The sequence below is a fragment of the Rhyacophila brunnea genome, unplaced genomic scaffold, assembly GCF_057557595.1.
Source record: "Rhyacophila brunnea isolate RB1 unplaced genomic scaffold, BYU_Rbru_1.0 scaffold_18, whole genome shotgun sequence".
NCBI classification, from domain to species: domain Eukaryota; kingdom Metazoa; phylum Arthropoda; class Insecta; order Trichoptera; family Rhyacophilidae; genus Rhyacophila; species Rhyacophila brunnea.
Genome location: NW_028232837.1, coordinates 32,068,435 through 32,092,670, shown reverse-complemented (window position 1 = coordinate 32,092,670; position 24,236 = coordinate 32,068,435). Strand labels below are relative to the sequence as shown.

Here is a 24,236-nt window from a genome sequence, read left to right as displayed (position 1 = left end):
ATTCTATAACTTTTGTTATATTTTTTACAATTGGTGTAACATTATACCTAAACACCGTGTTTTATTCTAAGAGAGGCATGTAAAACACTTTTCATTATAAAATACTGTATTTTATATTAATGGTTTACCCTATGCACGAGTATATCATGTCCAAACATATTACTTTAATTAAGCAATGAATAAACGTTAGAAGGACTTAAATCCTGCGCAACATGCACCCGAATAATAAATTATTACAAAGGTAGATGGTATACGATTATACTTTAAATTAACTCCAAAAGCTTTGCAGTAATATTTCACATTATACCTATTTAAATAAAAGGTTAATGCATCACACTACTCGTGGCAAATATTTATTTAGTATGCGGTAAACTATATTTTGAATATTTACCTGTTCTTTCACTCTGCTTTGTTTCCAATAGCAGAATTTTACATACCTAGGGAATATTAATAGTTATTTAACTTTAACTAATGTTAAAATTAAATTAAAGGAAAATCTTGATTATATAGATGCCAATTATACTAAAATATCAGTTTTGTATTATCACCTGTAAATTGTGTGAATTAACAGACTAAGAAATACGATCAATTCTTTTTTCGATTAACTGGATTTCTCATTACTTATGCTGTCTTTATCGCCACTTTATTTGAATAATTGAGGTTATTATATACTTGTTCTACTCCAAGTTGAAAAAAGTTAGTTCCATGTGTATATTTTCAAAATGCTCGCGATGGCCTAATGGAATCGTATTCGTTTAGTATGTTGAGGGTCTCGGGTTCAAATTCTGGATCTGGAAAATTCACATGTTATTTTTTTCCTTCAACTTTGTGCTTTTGAAGGTAATTTAACATCACAAACCAACCTTGCCATGTGACTTTTTCAATTAAATTACGAATAGTAAGCTCTGTAGGTTGATTTTTTTGGCCATAAATTTCACGTTTTATCCGAAACGTAGCTCAAATAGATTCATTATTGTTTTAAAACAATTTAACGATTTTTATACACTGTATTTCTTTGTAATAATTATTGACCTAAGAATAAGGTAGTATTTTTTTGAAATAAGCCATTTTTATTGGCATTTTCCAGTGAATAAGCTACAACATACGGCCGTAGCCATAAATTGACAAACAATAAATGAAGTAGGAAGTAAAATCATGGCAACGCGCGTGTTTGAACATGTACCGTTTAAAAAAAAAAGGTTATGTGCATGTTCGAATACGCGCGTTAACATGATCTTACTCTCTACTTCATTTATCGTTTGTCAATTTATGGCTACGGCCGTATGTTATAGCTTAGCTACTGGGAAATGCCAATAGAAATGGCATATTTCAAAAAAATACTATCTTATTCTTAGGTCAATAATTATTATAAAGCAAACATTATTTGTAGGATGTTTATCACATTTGAATAGTCAACGACATAGATTATAATCAGTATTTTTAGAATTATCTACAAATGGGTTAATCGTGCCCATTTTTTTTAATAATAAAATGCCTAATTCTTGTCAAATTTGGGATCACAAAGATTATAAAATATATTTTTTTATCGTAAATATGTCACTATATAATGTTAACAGTAATTTTACTAATGGTTTTGTAAATGCTTTTAAAAATTTATAATTATAAAAAATCTCAACACCACTTCACATGGACGTACTGAAATATAACTATATTCTAAAACATTTTGAGGGTTAAAAGAATACTATTTTATGTAATAAAAATACTTTATGCAGTCATCAAATTAATGTTTAAAATAAATATAAAGGATAATAAGGATTCAAAATTATGTAAATATATTATCTACAACGTTTAATAAATGTCCAGGGTTATGCCATTGACAATTGTAAATATATTATTTCTAACATCAAAAATTACTTATAAAGGGTGATTTATTGTATTCTTTACAACATTATGTATTTCCTTTGTCTAAATAAATATGACTGAGAAAATATTTATAAAAATGTTTGATGTCATAAATATTATGTGTGAAAATAAAATTACCATAAACTTTTTATGTTCTTCCTGTAAGAGCAAAAAAATAGTTTTAATAACGACGTCGTTTATAACTTTCATTTTAACATATTACTTTTGTCGGTATCCCACATTCACGGCGCACGTGGAAAATGTTTTTTTTTTACTTTAAAGTAAAAAAATAAATAAAAACAAAAAACACTCTTCTTATGTGATATATTCTGCCGAGGACAAGTTATTTATCGTATGAAAGTGCTGGATTTAATGTGAGTTATCGCTCGAAAACATAAAAAAATACATACCGCGTTGATAAAACGAAACGGCCGTATTATATTGTGAAAATAAGCGATTACGTTTTATGTATGCGCCTGATATATATCATTTTGGTGTAGGTACCCACTACCTCTGGATATTCATAGAGCATGAGGGAGTGTGGAAATGTACTTAGTTTTAAACCCTATAAAGTTAATACTTCAATTATGAACGGTGACACCAATGTAATCCAATTATTAATCATAATTTTTAGACCTTCTAATTTAACGTGGTTGACAAATAATAAATATTACATACACCACGCGTAAATTAAACTACGTCAGTTTTATAATGTCAATTCAATTTATTTTTTAATATATTAAAGACATTATAACTTTAAAGTTTATTACGTGCATAATATGTCATGAAATATTATCATAAAGAAGGAAAAACAATTAATAAAAGCAATAAAAAATAATATAAACATACAAAAGTAGTGAAAATTATACACCTATAGTAGTTCAAAGAAGTACACCGGGTTTAATAAGGAGACTCTATTTTAAGAATTTGTCAAATATTGTTCACTTAAACTCACCTCACGCAAGTGGAATATATCAACACCCGAAGCAATTTGGTTGAACATATTTATCGGCCTTCCAATTGGCATTACCAGTGGCGAGTTGATTCTGAACCGTGGGAGAATAATAAATAACTGATGCTCTCTATTTCTAAGATAGTTATCAGGGATATACATTATCATACGTCCCGGGTTTGAATCCCCATGTTTAAAAATTCACATGTTGTTTTTTAATTTGTATTTGGACCCAGAGAATGGACCTAATAGGTTGAGCAAGTGGCCTTATATGCATTTCTAGTAAAACAAATTAATACAAACATCTACCCTGTGTAAGCCCATATGATCTTCTTAGCATCGAACATGATAATAAGAAACAAAATAATAATTATACACACACGTCACGGTGGCTGAGTTGGTAGAGCGTATATAAATACAATCGTGGGTCATGGTTTTGGGAAAATATTTACGTTATTTCATTTCAATATACAGGATTAAAAACCCATTGCAAAGAGACAATAGGTTGTATAATAGCTTACAACCATTCCGCATAAAATGTTAATATAACTTTCACTATTCGAGACTCGATAGCGTAAATAGTATTTTTTATTATTCATTGTTAATATTTATTTTTTACAACGTTTTTTTAGCTTGTATTCTTATTTGTCCGGTAGTTCTTTGTCCGGTACAAATATTGCAATCGATTTTTAACTAACTTCCCGACTAGCTAGATATTTGAAACTTTTAGAATATATCAGAACACAATGCCAATGCATTTTTATAATACTTTTAACCTTCTTTAAATAGAATTGAATACATTTTCAGATAATTCTGTTTTTTATAAAAAGTTATTTTGACACCATTAATGGTTGCTAGAGGAGTCTGGGGTCCTAGCAACTAAATTACTTTTATATACGTGCGTTACAATGGGAATCAGTATGACATATCAAAATGATATATTAGTATTATTTCTATCAAGTACAATTTTTATTATCGTTTAAGCTAGTCAAGTCAAGTTTATATGATTCAACAGAAAATTTAAAAACGTTGTATATAAAAAGTACTTTTTATGTTGTAATTATTTAATATTTAAAACGAAGCATAGATATAAAAGCGTACTGGGAGGTTTATATTCTTACTTTCAACCTTTGGTGTTACCGTCTACATTCTACATTAATCAATTATTACTTTAAATTAAAGTTTGGAAAACCAACAATGAACTTGTCTTAAAGTCAAGTTTTAATAACATATTTTTTAAAAATACACATGCTGCAATCAAAATAGCATACATAAAAAATTAATAGTAATAAAGTCCTGTCATTATTTTTGCGGTGACTATTCCCGTTTCTTTTTACTGTTGACCTATATTTTAAATAGTTTTACTGAAAAGGAAGGGGTATAAGGCTTTTTTGTAACAAAAAATTGAACATATTGTAATTGTCATTGAGAACCCTTCATCCGCCGCTATTTTTGGGCGAGCGCGTACAAAAATCTGAAGGGATGTGGCGATGAGTATCTAACTAAAAGAAAACATTTTTATTTATTAGATAAACAATTTTAATATGCTTTTGAAATATTCGTATTCATTACTAATAGCGTGGTAGCTTTTTAGAGGCATCGTAGAACTTTTCGAGCTCGTGGAAGCTACAACGTAACGCTATTTCGTAGGCGGGATTCATCTACGAAAAATAAAAGAAGCAATTGTGCGTTTTTGTATGGAGAGAAGGCTATAAAAATAAACAGCTGGTTTTATTGACGCCGTGCTGCGTAGACACGGTAGAGCGTCTACGAAAAGCTACTAGCAAAATTCTTGGTTGTGTCATTTGTAAAAAGTAAATTACCATTTTTACTTTTACATTGAGCATATGGACTTGGTGAATTTATATTCACCTTTTACGAGAAATTGACGTCAGCCGTTTTCATTTACATCCAACCAATCCATTGGAACCTTGCATAAAAATTATTGGTAGAGCTTTTAAGTGGACTGTAATTATTTTGTGAAAGATAAGGAGGTTGGATCTAGGGGCGGGAGCAATGGAACAGAATGCCAAACACTGACCTTTGTGATGATGTTTGATGACTCCGCAGTCTGGTTTAAACTGTCACTCTGGCGGTAAAGTTGTTTTGGGTCACTCGGTTCATACACTCCCGCACTTTGTGATACAGTTTTATGGATGATTATGATGGTGAATGATATGATGATGATAGATTATGAATGAGTCTGTATCTAATAAGTCAATCACTTAAGCGACGGTAAACTATTAGAAGCTCGCAGGCGTCCACTGTCGAGATACAACTGAATGTTCTTTGTAACACCATCTCTCGTGACCCCTAATTGCTTATTGAATGTTTTGTAACAATAACACTGGAGATTAGGAGGTGGATGAGGAGATAAGGAGTGGAATGGGAACGTAAATGGCCCAACCAATTATATTCTTGTCAATTGCGATATTAGATGGTTGTGATACAGAATTGGCGTCCCAAGAAATCTCTTAATTCGCAATAATTTAAGACAATTTATGATTAAAAAACTTTATATAACATTAATTATATTTACCGGTATATATTATTATCGTTTAAATTGATTAATTTATATAAAATACATATTTTCGTTAATAGCATCATAGTTTAAAATCTGAAAAATACCTGCTGATTTTTTAGTATTTTATGGTTACTTTTTTTCTAGAGGAAATTTTAAATGTATTCAAACGCTACTTATAAAAATCCAATTAAAGATTTAACCGGAAAATTTCCCAAATATTCACAATAAAATAAAAAATAACCTGTAACTTTTGAATTTTCCATTTCTCGAAACAAGAAACGAGAATTGAATAAAGTTAAGAATTCACAACTTCTTCGCAGGATCAAACTTGCTGCATACTTCTTGAAAAACGAGTGCTATAGCAAATACGTAAGCTATTCCTACTTTATTTCCAGATGAAATTTTAAATGTTTTCAAATACTACTTATTTCTTCCCGAATATTCTTAAGAAACCAAAATCAACCTCTAAATCTACAAAATCAAATATTCCAATATTTTTGAATTTTAGAATTCTCCAAGAAAGGAATGAGAATCGAAAAAAGTAAAGAATTCGCAAGCTTCAATTCAAGCAGTAATTCAAAAGCTTCGTTTGCATGACTGTTAGTAAATTTTGTCGTATTAGATGAGACGCAGGTAGCTAAATTGGTAAAACACATTGATCGGAATCCAATAAACGCAGCTTTAAGTCATGTCTGGTACAATATTTTCAAAGGTACTTCCAAGTTATGTGTAAAAAGTTTGCGTTGAAATGTTGACATCGTAATAGAGTTTTATCTAGAAATAAATCTCCCAAAAGGGAGGCTCTGCATAGAGCTAGTATCCAATAATAACATTCAAGATAGCGGCTATAAAAGCACGAAGTATAATAGATTAAGAGTATAATTACTAAGTACTAGCACTATGCAAATCCAAGTTTACTCTTAAAATACTTCTTTACAGGTAAGGGGTTATTTTCACTTAACATGCATTTACTGCATAGCGACCAAAAATATACAAATTTATGACAACTAATGGCAATTCAAAAGAGTAAAGTTTTCTTATAATAAATTAAAAATAGGGTGACGATTTATTAAAATTCCGGTGAAATAAAAATTTATTTCCGTGTGAACTTTATTGTAAAGTATGCACGAATAAATTAGGCGGAATGGCGGCAGACAAAAAAATATTCATAAACCGGAAACACGGAAAATGGGCGGAAACGATGCCGATTGAATGAAAATTATTCTCAAAGAACGAACCAAGTTTTCTGCTGACGCTAAGCTGAGGAGGAGAATCGTTATTTCAAAAAGATTTCTCTCTTTGTGGAAACCTCGTTGGAATACAAAAGTAGCCGGTATTATTATATTCGAAATTAAACATTTTTATAAGCAGAGACTAGAGCAGAGCTAGATCAGTGTTTTTCAACCGGTGTATCGTTAGTATACTAGCTATCGACAAATTTTCATAATAAATCAATAAATTCATTCACAACCCTCGATTTATTACGAGTATAATTAATAACCAATTGCAGATAATATTTTTGTAACTATCTAAGCATTATTATTAAGTGTTCATTGTTTGACAGCTCATCGATACGTATATTATTTTAGCATAACGATCGATCAAAAAATTATCATTAGAGACGGTTTCCTCACATTTCACGCAATCGCGCCGTGTCTCGGCCAAACAACGTGACTTACTCTATATTTATAGAAAGCATCATATCTAATTATTAGTATATACATACTATAAGTGTGATCTATAAGTTTGGTAGAAGGTCAAATGTGTCGCGTTAGTATTAAGTTTAAAAAACACTAATCTAGATTAATTCGAAATTCTTATTCTTTTAATGATAATATCACCATCAGAACATTCTCCACATTACTTGCGCTTCACGTTCTTACATCCAAAATAGTTCGATGGGACTGCACTAGTTGAATAGACACGCTTATAATATAATATATTCTAATGAATTTAAGTTTTATACTATTCCATTTGAGTCGTTTTTTGCGACCCGGGTTTTGCCTGTCGTCATCTTCAGACACTGTGTACACTCACCAAAAGGCAAATAAATACTGATAACGAATACTATTAACTCTAACTTATATAACCAATCAATAACTTTGCTAGTTGCAATAACTTTTCATTATTATATTTTAAATTTTTGTAATCAAAATGTAACTGTTTGTTTCCTTAATAAATAAAAAAGTAGGTAAAATCACCATTACCTACCTATCGAGTCAAAAGTCAAAATAAAAAAATATAACAAACAAATTATGAATAGTTGAAGTGTTTGTAAAAAACCCCTAACTTATTAATAATAATACGATCGATAAGCGTATAATAAATCGCCAAACATAATAATAGATCATTAGTAATATTATAATCAATAAAAACAATACACTCAATAGGTGTAAAATTGTCTATTCTAGGAACAATGGTAACGTTTTGGGAATTAATGGAGTTAACTAATGAGATATAATATTTTTGATATCAGTCTTAGTTAAACAATTAATATGCAATAATATTCTTAAATGATACCTCCTTTTTATTTATTTTTTAAAAACCTTCGGTCCATAGTATTAATATTAGATATTATTAAGGTCCTACCGATTTGAGGTCGTTTCAGCATATTGTAATCGTGGTAAGTTTACTAAAAATTATGGTGTGTATTTTTTAGCTGCAAGTTTTTTGTTACACCCATACTATAACGTATATTAATACTTAGTGTATTTGAAATAAAGAGCGACTATTATATAAGAAATCTGATAATATCATTGTGTACGCGTGATAGCGAAATCTCGCTTTATAGAATCGTAAGTACCATTTTGTACATACAAATGAAAAGATGTTAATACATTTATAAAACTTTCATTTGGATTTGGATGTAACTTAAAGCTCTGCTATGTTATAATATTATATAGTTTCAGCTGTGGATAAAACGCCCGCCTCCGAATATGTACGTTTAAGTTATTATTTTGAGGCTCAATCGAGTTTTTTCAATTTGTTCCTAAGCATATACCAAAAGTATTCTATAATCAAAATATTAGCATTAAGGGGGGGCATGCTCAGCGTTGGTCAAAATGGAGCTTTTTTTTTATTTTCAATGCATGATCCTGGACATTCCTTAAACGTTGTAGATAATCTATTTATATAATTTTAAAACCTTATTATCCTTTATATTTATTTTAAACATTTAATGACTGCATAAGGTATTTTTATTACATAAAATAGTATTCTTTTAAAAACCTCTCGCTCTAATGTTTTAGAATATAGTCATATTTCAGTACATAAATGTGCAGTGATGTTCAGATTTTTTACATTTATTAATTTTTAAACGCATTTATAAAACCATCAGTATAATTTATGTCGACATTATTATAGTGAAATATTTACGATAAAAATTATATTGATAATCTCTATGATCCCAAATTTGACAAGAATTAGGCATTTTATTATTCAAAAAATGGGAAAGATTAACACATTTGAAGATAATTATAAAGATACTGATTATAATCTATATCTTTGACCTATCAAATGTGATAAACATCCTACGAATAATGTATGCTTTATAATAATTATTGACCTAATAATAAGGTAGTGTTTTTTTGAAATACGCCATTTCTTTTGGTATTCTCAGTAGTTAAGCTACAACATACGGCCGTAGCCCTAAATTGACAAACTATAATTGAAGTAGGGAGTAAAATGATGTTAACGCGCGTGTTTGAACATGTACCTAACGGGAAAAAAATATTCGAATATCGAATTTTTTTTTAAAACGGTACATGTTCAAACACGCGCGTTAGTCTTGGTCTAGTTTTGGTCTAAAAAGATCGTGGCTAGGTGATGCTCGGATTGTGCAAATGACGCGTGCCGAACGAAATATAATTTGTCATAAAAATCCAACATACGTCCATTTGATGTTATTTGTATTATTATATTGCTAATAATAATGTATATTCATTGACATGTTTTCTTTTTTAAGTAAACTACGTAAATATTTTTATTTTATTTTATTGTAAACATACGTAAAGTTTTTTAGACATCTTTACAAGATTTAAGAATATTTTCATCTGACGCCATGACAAAACAAATCAACATGCGGACACCTCGACTGTCGGTCTCCGATTGGCGACTAGTGAGAAATTTCATCGCACCTACTGTTGAAAATTATTTGCCGTTTCACTGAAGTACGCTCTTAACAATCAATAAAACTAGAAAGTAAAAAAAAAAAAAATTTACTGCTGTAAATAAATGATATTTAGTGACATTAATAATATGACTAACTGCAGATAATTTTATTCAGTCATAATATCTATTACCTCGGTAACTATTTATCGCAAATTTCTTCCAAGGATTTATAACATAATAATATTATTGTGTGTCAATTATTTTTTCAGGTGTCAGTATCAGTCGAGGCGCAAGGTCAAAAAACACCTGGTGATCCAGTCGAAGTGAAGATAGCAGCTGAACCCGGAAGTCTTGTATGTCTCATTGGCGGCAGTACGACAACTGATAAATTTGATCCATGGACAAGGTAAGAAAATCAAATTATTTTATATTAATACGTATATTGAAACATAGTTAATATGTTTTATAATCTTATAAAGTTTTTTGATGATAGATTTTTCATAGTTTTTTTAAGTCTCTTAATATCCATACCATTATTTTCATCAGAAATATTAAAAAAAAAATATTTATTTCAGATTTTGCAAATTTCTCACATCAGACCTTTGTAGAACATTTTTATTACAAAAAAGTATTGTATTATTTTGACACTGAAACAATCCAATTTGATTATAATATCATTTAAATATTTTTTAATAGCTTTACAATCCAACAAGGTTTTGGTCACTTCTGAAAAATTTGACTTATGATATTGGTATAAATTACCAAAATAGTGTGTAGATTGACTAATTTTTAAAAATATCCACAATAACAAAGGTTTTAGAAATTATTCGCGAGAATGGCACTTATAACTGTTTATTGGCTATATACTGGCTATCCTAAGTTATATATTATTGAAATTGTAGAACAGATTAATTAATATAAAAGAAATTTACATAAACCATGGTTTAAAAGCAGATTATTTTATGATAGTCGTGCCATAAAATCTAAGTAAAATAAAGAATGGTGACTGCCATCAATATTGAATGTATGTTAAATTAATGTGACAAATTTCAATATATGTTATTAACGGCCCACATGCTCAGCGTACGTCAAAATGGAGCTTTTATGCTATTTTCAAAACATGATCCTAGACATTCCTTAAATGTTGTAGATAATCTATTTACATTCAGTTTTGAAGGCTTATTATCCTTTATATTTATTTTAAACATTTGATGACTGCATAAAGTATTTTTATTACATAAAATAGTATTCTTTTAAACCTCTCGCTTTAATGTTTTAGAATACAGTCATATTTCAGTACTTCCATGAGAAGTGGTTAAGATTTTTTATTTTTATTAATTTTTAAAAGCATTTATAAAACTATTAGTAAAATTTATGTCGACATTATTATAGTGAAATATTTAAAATAACAAATTATATTGATAATCTCTGTGATACCGAAATTGACAAGAATTAGGCATTTTATTATTCAAAAAATTGGTAAGATTTACACATTTAAAGATAATTTTAAAGATATTAATTATAGGCTATGTTTTTGACCTTTCAAATGTGATAAACATTCTACGAATAATGTTTGCTTTATAATAATTATTGACCTAAAAATAAGGTAGTATTTTTTTGAAATACACCATTTCTATAGTAATTTCCCAGTGGCTAAGCTACAACATACGACCGTAGGCATAAATTAACAAACGATAAATGAAGTAGGAAGTAATATTATGGTAACGCGCGTGTTTGAACATGTACCGTTTAAAAAACGGCTAGGTACTCGTATTATGTAAATAGATTATCTACAACATTTAAGGAATGTCCATGATCATGCTTTGAAAATAGCATAAAAGCTCAATTTTGATGTACGCTGAGCATGTCCCCCTTAACATAATAATATTACAGTGTTCCCTGATTAAATTAAGTACTTTTTAGGCACTATAGGACAGCAATTCTTATTCGGTTATTTAATCTGAACAATTAAAATATAATTGTATTTATATTTTATGATGCTTCATAAAAATATAAGATTTTTTTTGTTTTTATTGTTTAAAATTATATTATTAAAAAGAAGATGAATTCACAATGGTTTGTTTATATAAGGCCATATTTCTCTATTTTTATGTACGATGCTAATTCACTGTGAATATGAAAACAGGCTCGCCGGCTGAATGCACTGTGCACTTATAAAATGTACGCTGAATTAGAGTGGAAGCTCTTCAGCATCATAACGGGGGGTGAAGCATCTACAAGTTCTATGAGCGGATGCTCTAATCATTTGTAATTAGCCTTGCGGCTCTCTGGCTTGTAAACTGTGTTTCGCTCGTGGCAGAAAATTGCGAATGTTGTTTACTCGAAATAATGAAGTTAAAAAACGGAATATTTTTGTTAAAAAATAATTCAAACGAGTAGTGGACGTTATTAATCTTATAATGTTGCATATATGTTTGGAATTAAATTTTCTATTGCATTGTAATTATATATTATAACCTACTCAAAGTGTACAACTATAATTTTGGACTTGTATACATTTTTGAAGACTTCAAAGTATTTGTAGAAAATATTAAAATATATATATATGTATACTATAAACATACCACATAAACGTGAAGTTCGATAGTTTTGTCAAAAAATATGATATAATAAGAGCAACACCGAGCGAGAGAACACTATGCAATTGGCTGCATGTAAGAACAGTCGGATATAATAACGGTGTCGGGTTAAATTTACCCGTAATAATCAAATTTACCCGTTATATGCAATCCCTGTCTACCCGAAGAGTGATTGTTCTTTTAAAGCATTTCTTTTTACTTCTTCGTGGGTTCATTTACAATCCGCATATACTGGCAAATATTAATTTTCATGTTCCCACCAATATCACTCGCAGCTCCACGGTCTTCAAGATACCTCGTCGCAGGACAGATGTTATGTTTCATGATGCTGTGTATCGTGCAATTAGCTTATTTGATGGCACCATAAAGGTTGATTTGTTTTTTATTAATTATATAATGTTTGTAGACGTTTTAAATAGGATAAATTTATAATTGTATATATTATCATATTTCTTTAATATTTACACATGCTGTCTTTTCCTCTTTCTTGTCATATTAGTTGTTATTTGTAATTAAGATATTTTTATATATTTGTATGTATTATGTATTATGGCGCATTGGCCAAAAGCTGTAATGCCGTAATACTCTTTTTTATAAATAAATAAATAAATAAATAATTTGTATGTATATAAAATATCTCCTCCTGTCTCTGGATAACTCAAGAATACCCAACGCAACAAATGCATTGCCTATTTGTATTTAAGTATATTATACTTATTCGTTATCTTGGATACTCAATTGAATGGCACTTACTTGTTTTATCAGTCAAGACAGTCTACCCCATATTAAATATCCAGTACTAGGTAATATCCACTATCAAATATTTAAGAATAATTATTTAAAATATTGAATGAAAATGTTTTACATTAACAATAGGTTTTCTCTTATAATTGCGTATTTTCGAGTAAAAAGCTACTATTTTAAAAACTCGACAGATGAGAAATCCGTTAAACCACCTCTTGTCACCATTTCTCACAAATGTACCATATATTTTCGCAAGGCGAGCTAGTTAGCTAGTAGCAAGTGTTTTATAAACTCTGCTGGATAACAATGGGTACCTACCATTATATAAAGTCGAGATTCTGGTATTAGGAAAATAATATCTCATAGGTAATCAGTTCAGTTATCCTACTAAATTCAATATTAAAACTTTGGTGTAATATTTGTTACGTGTCAAATGTAAAAATACACTAAGCCAATATGTTTTTCTAGCAGATCATTTATATAACATACGTTACTGGGGATGTTTTTAAACAATATGGCTACTCCATTTTCTTCTATCGTATCCATGTAAGAGAAGCGCCTTAAATTTTTCCAACCTCGCCTTGGCCACCGTGATGGATGCGTCATTGTCTTCAACATTGGTGTAATCGGACGCGACTTGCGGACAGACACCGCCATCTTTAGATTAATAAAGCCTGAGCATAAGTTTTTGCACAAGCAACGAGTGGTTCACTTTTCAGCTGTCAAAATCAGATCCCTGATTGCTTGACATATTGATTCGCCCTTTCTCGTTTCAAATTGAATTATAAAAATTCTCAAATCAAATATATTAATAAATTATAAATAATATACATTCCTGTTATTGATCAGCTTTCAAATTCAGACTAGTCCTTTAGACAAAAACCGGTGGTAATATCGATTTCCAAAAAATATGTAACATTTATCTATGCATTACATTTGTAGAAGGTATGTTAGTGTATTATTAATCATGTAACTTATCTATTCAAATGAAACCGTTACCTGTGTAAACACGACATACGCGTCAGTATGAACATTCTGTAGTACAAAAACATGATTTTTTTATTCAAATAAATGACTGTAATATCGTCTAAAACATACCCGTATAAAACACAGATTTTCTTGACGGGAGAGTACTTTATCTATGAGTTAACTCATTCGCTGCTGACTATATAATGAGATTTTAATTAGCACCTTTAAAATGCACGTTAATTAGATCGATCGGCCGCCCGGTCATTACGCGCATGTGCGTCTTCAGCGTCCAAAGTATTAAGCTACAAATCTACGTGTCCTTTTTATTGAGCCTGATTTTAATAAAATATAATATTTATTAAAGAATTTTGACTGTTATAATATTTAACTAATATTAATATTACTAGCGTCTATTCATAAATAAAATAATGACTAGATAAAAAGAGCTTTTTATGTACAACGTTTTTAAATTTTCTGATGAATCATATAAACTTGACTTGACTAGCTTAAACGATCAAAAAAATGTACTTGATAAAAATACTGAATAATGAAATGTCATTTTCATATTGATTTCCATAGTAATTCCGACCATGTCCGATCCTATTAGGATCATATGGGCCTCCGCAGAGTAGAGGTTTGTATTAACAGATTTTGTTTTTTACGAGTAATGGATGTCAGCCACTTGCTCAACCTATTAGGTTCATACCCTGACTCACACACAAATTGAAAAACAATATGTGTACTTGTCAGACCCAGGATTCGAACCTGGAACCCACGGCGTGATGGTCCAACGCACGCCATAGTAACGCACGTATATATTAATACTTAAGTTGTTAAGACCCCCAAGCAACCAATAATGGTATCGAAATAACTTTTCATACAAAACAGAATTAACTAAAAATGAATTAAATTTTACTTAAAGATGGCTAAAAGTATTAAAAATACATAGGAATCGTGTTCTGATATATTCTAAAAGTTTCAAATGTCTAGCTAGTCGGGAAGTTAGTTAAAAATTGGTTGCAAGATTTGTACCGGACAAATAAGAATACGAGCTAAGAAAAACGTTGTAAAAAAATAGCCAAAGGTAGGAATTTAAATAATTATAATTTTGACCTAATTTGATATCACTGCGAATTAAAATAGAGGTAACATTATACCACCGATGTTACTTGATAGGCTAATGATCTAATTAGGGTACCTTACACCTCGAGCGTACTCTTATAATACATAATAGGTATAATTAATAGTTTGCGTTATGTTGGAATGGTGCCTATTGGTAGTGTTGCCAACCGTACTAATATTTAATAATATTTTATATTTTTTATAAACCAGCTATTGTCACGATAGTATAAAATAAGCATTTTTGCATCCAGTAAATCCATGTACGTATACAGGTGCTATTATACTATAAAGTAATTAATTCACATTGCTAAATATGTCATAATATGAAGTCATTGCTAATATTTGATTTGAATGCTTCTTAGAACAATATGTAGAAAGGAATAAAAGAACATATCAGTATGGGTTCCAAAATTCACTATCGACAACTTACTGTCCAATTGTATAACATACGACAGATCTTATATTGATACCCACCATTCATAGACTTTAGGACAGCATATTTGATAAACGTAAACATAAACAGACGGGCACTGTGGATTATAACGGAAAAACTCTGATTTTCTTCAAAGCTTGTGGAATTAACTAGAAAATAAGCATTTACTTTCTAATCACCTAGTAATATGTTAAGGTTGATTGCTTCAAAAGATCAGAATTATTACATTTCAATATATTTCAGTTTTGATAAAACATACAACATATAATTTGTATCTACATAACATAATATACTAACACTAAAAGTTTAATCAATGGACAATAATTAATGTACCAATACCCGATAATATAAATGAGCCGTTATTATTGTAATCAAATTGGTTAATCCTAAAACAAACCAAATCAAAATACGCAAACATAAACAATGACATAACAATTTTGCTACATTGTATTGTTCTGTGGAATGGCAGACATTATAATTTTAATGACGTAATTAAATATTTATTGATGCATGATTAACGACACCATTAAAGATTTTATTTGCATCATTGTTTCCTGATTGTAATTAAGCCACGGCATGAAGATTAGCATTGTTCATGAGCAGGTATATTAATTGTTTAAAATGTAGTAGATTTATAATACAATAACAGTGCCCTCCTGTCCCTCTGACCTCTGCCCTCCTGACCATCTTCGGTGGCCTAACCCATCACTAAACCCCTATTTTTATGACGTTATACGTTCAAAATGACAACACAAATTAATGTAACTTCATTATCTCAAAAAATTAGATCAATGACACCTATATATTTTGTTATATTATATTGGAAAATCTATAAGTGAAAACTTTAGATCGATATCTTCATTACGAAAGATGTTATTTTTTCAAATAACATTTTTTGGAGACCATATATTTGCGCAGTTATTCATAACAGTTAACACTTTAGTTTAGAACATTCAGTCATTTTCATTGGTCCAAATTAACACAAAAAGCATTCAATACACAAGGCGGCATCGACGGCTATTGGCAGTTATCTATAATGATTGGTAAATTCGTAATACGGAAAAAATTTAGGTTGACATATTCATCCGAACCCCAAAATGTTGTATTCGTCAAATATATCAATATAACCTACAATTTTATTAGTCATGTCATTGCGATTGCAGCATGTAATAAAACAAATATTATGTTACCACTAACCACTCGATATTTGACATCTCGCGGGAGATGGCCGTGACGTAATTATTTTTCAAAACAGTCATATCTTGCATCTCAATTCTCAATATGTAAAACTAACGTATTCTATTTCACTCAAAAAGTTAACAGAGCCAAGAGAGGCGTTATTAAAAGATAGCACTTATTTATAGATCTGACGGTTAATTTATTGTAATAATTAATTGCCTGAATATAATATACAGTGTTAAATATTATTATTATTATTATATTATATGTGATATATTTATCATTTTTGGATGTTTAGTGATATGTTACAATAACCTAGTTGAAGTATCTAATGAAAAAGGTTATGTTAGGTTAGATTATTGATACTAATTTACGTTTAATGAATTTAATAAATCGTATCAAAAATTAGTCAAACAAAATATTAACTTTCCTTTACAATGCTTACTTCAACATCACGATTCGTTACATTGCTCTTTTCTATTGATTCAATATTTCAATATTATCCAAAAGCGACCTCATTAGACGTACAAATTCTGTTTTATTCGCGCTGTAAATATCGGATAGAATTTCGTAAAAAGTTTCTCTTTGCGATTTTTATTCAATATTATTTTATTATTTGTATGAACAGATTATAAATTATCTTCTTCGCAAAGATGTGTACGGAGAGCCCATTTCTTTGATGTGAGTGTTCCTGCAATTAGTATAATAAAGCTGGTCGCAAATATTTAGTTTAGTCAGTGGACTGTATATAATAGGGACTTTCATAACAACCATAGTGTAAAGTGTTTGGAGCAACTTTGAGGACAAATGGCAGTTTCTGTAATTGGCAATCGTAAATATTCAGTATGTTAAATTTCGATTAATAATTTTTGGTGAAACAAGTTTTGATATTTATCGTGACATTTAATGAGGTTGCCAGCAACTTGTTGCCAGTGTGGACACGGCATAACGTATTAAAGGTCATACCTTATCTTAGATATGTCTACACTTTTAAATTTGGTATTGCTTATTCAACGTTCTGCTTTACAATTGAGCAGGTGTTGACAAGTTAACATACTGTTTTATATTGATAAATGTGTAAATTTCTCAGCTCCACTTCAAATTCATTAATAATTGAGATCAGCTATTTATCATTTGTCATCGTAGATTTATAGCATTCTTATCATGATATTATGTGCATTGAGATTTAACGCTTTATATTAGTAGTACAAGCCTAAAATGAGTTTTTTATACAAAGTGCCAAGTAGTTTCTCTTCACAACCCTACGCGTCTCCAGGAAAACTTGAAGCTTTGATTATAAATGTCTTACAATACGTTGTGCACGATTCCTATCTTGATTTCTGATATTGGTTTGGTTGAGATTGCAGTTGAATTTTAGATTAAAAAATACCTTCTCTCTTGCTGTATAGTGTCATAAATCTAATAAATTAAAATAATTAATATATGTACAATATACTATGATTGCTTAGTTCAGATAGATTATTTACATATAACCCCAAATAGCAGTTTGTACGTTACGTTAGTATTCAACTAAATTAAACATATTGCGATATTCTTCTTTTTATTTACAAACAAATCAGAAAATATCAATTTAATTTGATCACCAATCCGACTACACGTAAATCATTACTAATTGAATACGAAAAATATAACTCGCTCTAAGTTTACCATAATATCTTTAATGATTAATTTAATATATATTATATTATAATATAAAGAGAGTAAAAACGCATAGTACAAAGTGTATCTACAAGATTTAATTCCTAATGTTAAGTTATTAGTATTATATTTCACCATATCGGTAATTCTGTTTATATTCATATTTTTATGCAATCTTAAAAATATTGCAATCAAAATAAAAATGTAATTATTGAACGCTGATATTCTGACGACACTACTTTATTATAATTCCTCTAATTATTTATTTATTTATTTATTTATAAAAAAGAGTATTACGGCATTACAGCTTTTGGCCAATGCGCCATAATACATAATACATACAAATATATAAAAATATCTTAATTACAAATAACAACTAATATGACAAGAAAGAGGAAAAGACAGCATGTGTAAATATTAAAGAAATATGATAATATATACAATTATAAATTTATCCTATTTAAAACGTCTACAAACATTATATAATTAATAAAAAACAAATCAACCTTTATGGTGCCATCAAATAAGCTAATTGCACGATACACAGCATCATGAAACATAACATCTGTCCTGCGACGAGGTATCTTGAAGACCGTGGAGCTGCGAGTGATATTGGTGGGAACATGAAAATTAATATTTGCCAGTATATGCGGATTGTAAATGAACCCACGAAGAAGTAAAAAGAAATGCTTTAAAAGAACAATCACTCTTCGGGTAGACAGGGATTGCATTGATAGCATACCCAGAAGAAAACGAGTCGGGAAATTCATTTTATTGTCATTATCATAAGGAAAGAACCCGTATGTTCTTAAGTAGAGAAATCTAAGAAATCTATTGTGGACTCGATCCAGCTTAATTGTGTGCATGAACCTATTAGGACTCCAAATAATGCTGGCATATTAAAGATAATTATATCGTATCCTGTACTTTGAAAATAGATCCTTGCAACATAATATACTAAGTGTGCAGTGGTACTTTATTAAAAACTAAAGGATAATAAAAAAATAAACTACACATCCCTATCATCACATCTACTACATAATTTCAGCCATCATCCCTTGAAAGAATCTCAACATATCCTGTGACTTCTTCATTATCTAAAATTAAATTATCTTGGAAGATTTCTAGAAATATTATGGTATATCAAAATTAATCTGAAATATTTTAAAATAATGACAAGCGTTGAGGATTTTTAAAAGCATCGCATGGAGTTCATATTATGATTCACCTTAGAAGCGAACATAGACAGAAAAAGAAAAAAAGAATATTTAAATGTTGTTAAATCGTTGTATTTCGTGCAAATATTTTAGAGAAAAAATAAATTAAATAATAATTAATGTGCATTCACAGTATAAAAAATGTCTGAAAACAATATATTAACAGTTCAGAGGCGTAGATTAGGAAATAACTGCTCCACTTTTGTAAGACAATAAATCACTTTATTGAAGTAAGAAATTCTATCGTCGATCATAAATGATCGTCATTGGTATATTCTTATTTGATTTATACAGCAAAGCGTTTATATTTTAAGTAAATACTTATTCATTTATATTATTTTAATTTAGTACACTTTTTATTGTAGGTTATGTATTTTTATTGTAGTGTTATTTGTATTGTTATGTATTATGTATTTTATTATAATACAATTTTAATAAATTAAGTACATCTATAATGTTGCTAATTATACTGAGATAACTCTGGCTCATGCAAAATAAAGCAAGAATTTCAATATACTTACTGAATAACATGATTCCACAATGTTTTTCACTCAAAAATAATTGATTACTATGTACCTACTTATATAGGCATCCATATAATTTATTGAAAAAAAATATATATCTATAACAATAATAATTACCTATTTCAGACTTATCCTCTTTTTATAGCTATGTAGCTAAAATACTTTCAATTCTTATGGATTTAAATTCAAATTCCATCAAGTACCATCGGTCGATAGTATTAATATGAATATACTTTCAATGCTGACCAATTTTAAAAATACAATCGAACGCTGCTTTGAGTGTTAACAACCTTGGTGACGTGATAAAATTATATTATTAATTATTCATACTCAATTTTGAACAATTTAAAAAAATTATACAGGGGGTGTTAGGAATATTGTGTGTAATAAATATATTATTTATTGAAAATCACGGTCTGAATTTCTTTAAAATTGAGGGGTTTTTTTATCCTGAATATATGGATTCATTTCGGGACGGTGAATATTTTTGCAGGCCAGTTGACAATCCCATAATGTTATTATAAGACACTACTTTAGTTAAATATATTTTTTTAAGCTGTCATTACTTCCCAAGAAAATAATTTTATGTCACCCGGGTTACATCTTTCAACATCTTCGTGGTTTATAATATATTATACGTTATCTATATTTATATTTACATTATATACACCCTAGGAAGCCCAGAATATTGTGTATTCGATTTCACCGCTGTTTAAATTAATATATATTATTATATTTATCAATGTGTGCTTGATTTAGCAAGGGCTTAATGGTTTAGACAAAATGCTAACAATCATTTCTCTAAAATTAATATAACAAGAATTTTTGTTATACTGTAGAGCCAATTTACTATTTGTTTATTGATTTTAGTTGAGAGGTTGTTTATTGCTACGTATTGTCTAGATACTCATATTATAATAGTAGTAACTTATAACAGATCAAAAATAAATCGATGTTACCACGTGCCGCCCCTTCTTTGATAAACTTTTGTCAACTTTTCAATACATACCTAAATAAGGAAAAGTTTCAAACATTAAATTATACATAAGCGTTATGAAATTTTTGAAACTTATTGGGAAATTTACCAAAAAGCAACACACCTTGATGGGTTTTCGTGACATCGGTTTCGTGCCAGTGGCTTACCAAAATGACAATATTATGATTTTAGTAACGGATAATAGACATCTGTACCAATTTAATAATATATTATGCTTTTTTTATAAATTTATATATTTCTTTTTAAGTATGATAATAATTTTAGTAGGTAGGTAATTGTGAAGGTTTTGTATATAAACCTACAGACTGTCATGGTGTAATCTATGATAATTATTGATAGACATAGACAACTACGCCAAAACAGAAAAGGAAACGGTTGCATCTCGACCGTCCTAGAACAGTTTCATGTTAGCCTTTCAACAATGTTGTCGATGACACATCCTTGTTCCGCGTCTCACTTAATCTAAATTCCAAATTATAATGTGAATAATATATCAACTTAAACTTAAAATCAATGTGACAGCCATTTACTAAGTGTGCCATGTTTATACTAAATTTATTACTTCAATATAAAACCATGAAAATACCATCTCTGTGTGTTATTCATCACGTCCCGAAACACTTCATGTCACGCAATAAACAGTAACCTTCAAAACAGAATATATTCATAACATCTGGTACTACATAATGTCATTGGGTACTACCAAGCATCTTCCTATTACCCCCGATATAAGTCTGTGTTAGTTTTATGCGGTCAAATATTAAACGTATAATTTAGTTATGTGAACCTAATTATTGATATGTGTTCAAGCAGATTCCATGTCATTTTAATTGTATTAAAATAAGTTATTTATTACTTATAATAATATTATATTGTTCTCCGTGCTCTAGATTTTATCCAATAATATTAACTGAGACAGGAATATATTCACTCATTTATACCCCGATTTGATGCTAATCACACTGAAATCAGTTCATAGTAAAGTTGTTGCAGTAGGATTCTGATATTTACCAAGGTGTATATACAAAGTGTCATGTAACTATTTGATCAAACAAAATCTTTCATGTGTGAGTGTAAGTTTATTTTGCATAACCTCTTTACAGTGTGTTTATAGACTCGTTAATATTTTTAAAAATACTAACACTCATTAAACAGTGTTTATTTTTAATAATTTCTCATGCAAGACAATATAAAATGTAAATCTGCGCACGTATTTCATTTCGTTGTAACATGATTTGTTTTTAGTATTTTAAGCCATCTTTTATAATACCTATCTATGTCCACATATCTATTATTATTTCTCGCCGTTGCATTCTAGGGTGGGATTTGGCTTTCTTAACTCACTTCAGTCCATGTTTTTTTAATCTCATTACCTTTGCATCTTGCCCTTTCTTCGCATATCTCATCTACATTTTTCGTGGCCTCCGCCAATATAAACATACATCGCTGCCCGTGAAGTACCAACTTGGCCAGAATCTTTAGCGACCTATTATCTGGCACTATTTCAATATGTATATCTCTATGAATCTTTAAATGATTCTTTGTTTATTTACATTAACGAAATCATGGTTCACATTCATTTCACTAGCCTCATTATTTGGTATGAAATCAAGAAACTTGCATAAAAGTTTTCTCTCGAAATTAAAATTCCAAGACACGATGTTCACAATATCACTACTATAAGTTTTTACTGGTCTTGCACATGGTTTTGTATATCAAAAGTTTGTTTCTCGATCCAATATTTTCAACTCGGCATTCGGAAAAATTGTCGAACATGATCTAATTCCTGCTATAAAGCATATTTTTACTTATCCCGGAGTCTTGTTTTGCGTTTTTGTTATATTACAGCTATATAATATTATCCATCAGCATGCACATTGCAGAATCCCTCCCTATGCATGCTGAGCGTTTACTTAGTTTTTGAAACATTGATTATTAATCTATATGCACGCGTGCAGTTCACGCATATCAAAGTCTCTGAAAATTGCTCCTGGGACACTCTCAGCACAACTTAGTGACAAAATTGCAGGTAACGTTCGTTACATCACGATGCACACCGGTGTGGAGTGAAAATACATAGTCCATATTATGCTTCAGCTTTCAATTTCAATGCACCAACGTGGTCTAATTTCAAAAACCACAGATTTACATAATATTAAGAATATCCTACAACACCTATTAGAATATTAGTGCCGAGTGGGACTCAAACCCGCATCTGTCGGTATAATACTTAATCATGATGAAATTATCCAATAACTATGCATTCGAGGAATTTCAATATCAAATCAATTTTGTCGGACTTGTCGGTTCTAGTTAGGCCCATTACTAATATATATATATATATATTTTTTACTAGTTATCTTTCTGAGGAATTTATGTCAGAATAAAGAACCATACCATGTTCGATCCTATGGGCCTCCATAGAGAGGATGTTTGTTTTAACAGATTTTGTTTTTACGAGAAATGGATGTCACCTTGCTCAGCCTATTATGTCCACACTCTGACTCATACACAAATTGAAAAAACAATATGTGTACTTTCTAGACCCAGTATTTGAACCTGGGACCCATGACGTTATAGGCCGGCGCTTAAGCCGCGCGGCCACCGCGGACTGCCCTATTCTTAACATGTGTGTAATAGATTTGAATAAAAATATGACTGAACTAAGCACACACCAAACTTCACTGAGCTGTAGGGTTTGGAATATCTATCAGCATCGTCGCTCAGTACTCTAATATACACGAAATATTCATAAAATATTTAATATTTTTGTGAAACATTCATTTTCTCGGGTACATAAAATTGATAACCCCCTCATTAAATATTTCGTTGCGTCCTCGGCCGTCTTACGTCACCTCGACACTGTAATTTATTTTGTTTGAAGAGTAAATTAGCCAATTACTAAAACTTGCCAGCTTCTCACCGAGTCTCGGAGACTTTGCAGAACTCCAACTTTTAATAATGTCATCAGTCTCCAGACTCTGGCTGCGTGGCATTCAATAGAGTGGTATTTTTAATGAAACGCCTTTGGAAGTTTTGCGTAATTAAGATTATTATTATTCCAAAAGAGCCTGGCAAAAATGTCTTTCTAATTGATAGGCTTTACAAAACTGAAATCAGAATATCTTATTACAGATCACCTGCATTAATAATATCTCAGTTTAGTTTTCTTAGTTTACATCTTTGAAACAGTAAAGCGGTAAAGCTTACCTGCAGGTGATGCAGTATTTTGTAGCCTCACCATATATGGATGTATACAACTAAAGGGATAAACAACTCATTCCGTGTCAGCATATCGATCGGCAATAATAAATAACTTTCCGCAATTATAAATTCTTTAATA

General features: G+C 29.9%; 1 protein-coding gene across 1 annotated transcript in view; it reads left to right on the top strand.

Moving 5' to 3' along the window:
- The window catches only part of LOC147073442 (C3 and PZP-like alpha-2-macroglobulin domain-containing protein 8), a 652,526-nt gene that overhangs the window by 484,887 nt on the left and 143,403 nt on the right, over positions 1-24,236 (top strand). Inside the window, exon 12 of the mRNA XM_085945649.1 lies at positions 9,719-9,855. Within this exon, the coding sequence (XP_085801775.1) occupies positions 9,719-9,855 (137 nt within the window). The remainder of the gene's footprint in view (positions 1-9,718; positions 9,856-24,236) is intronic.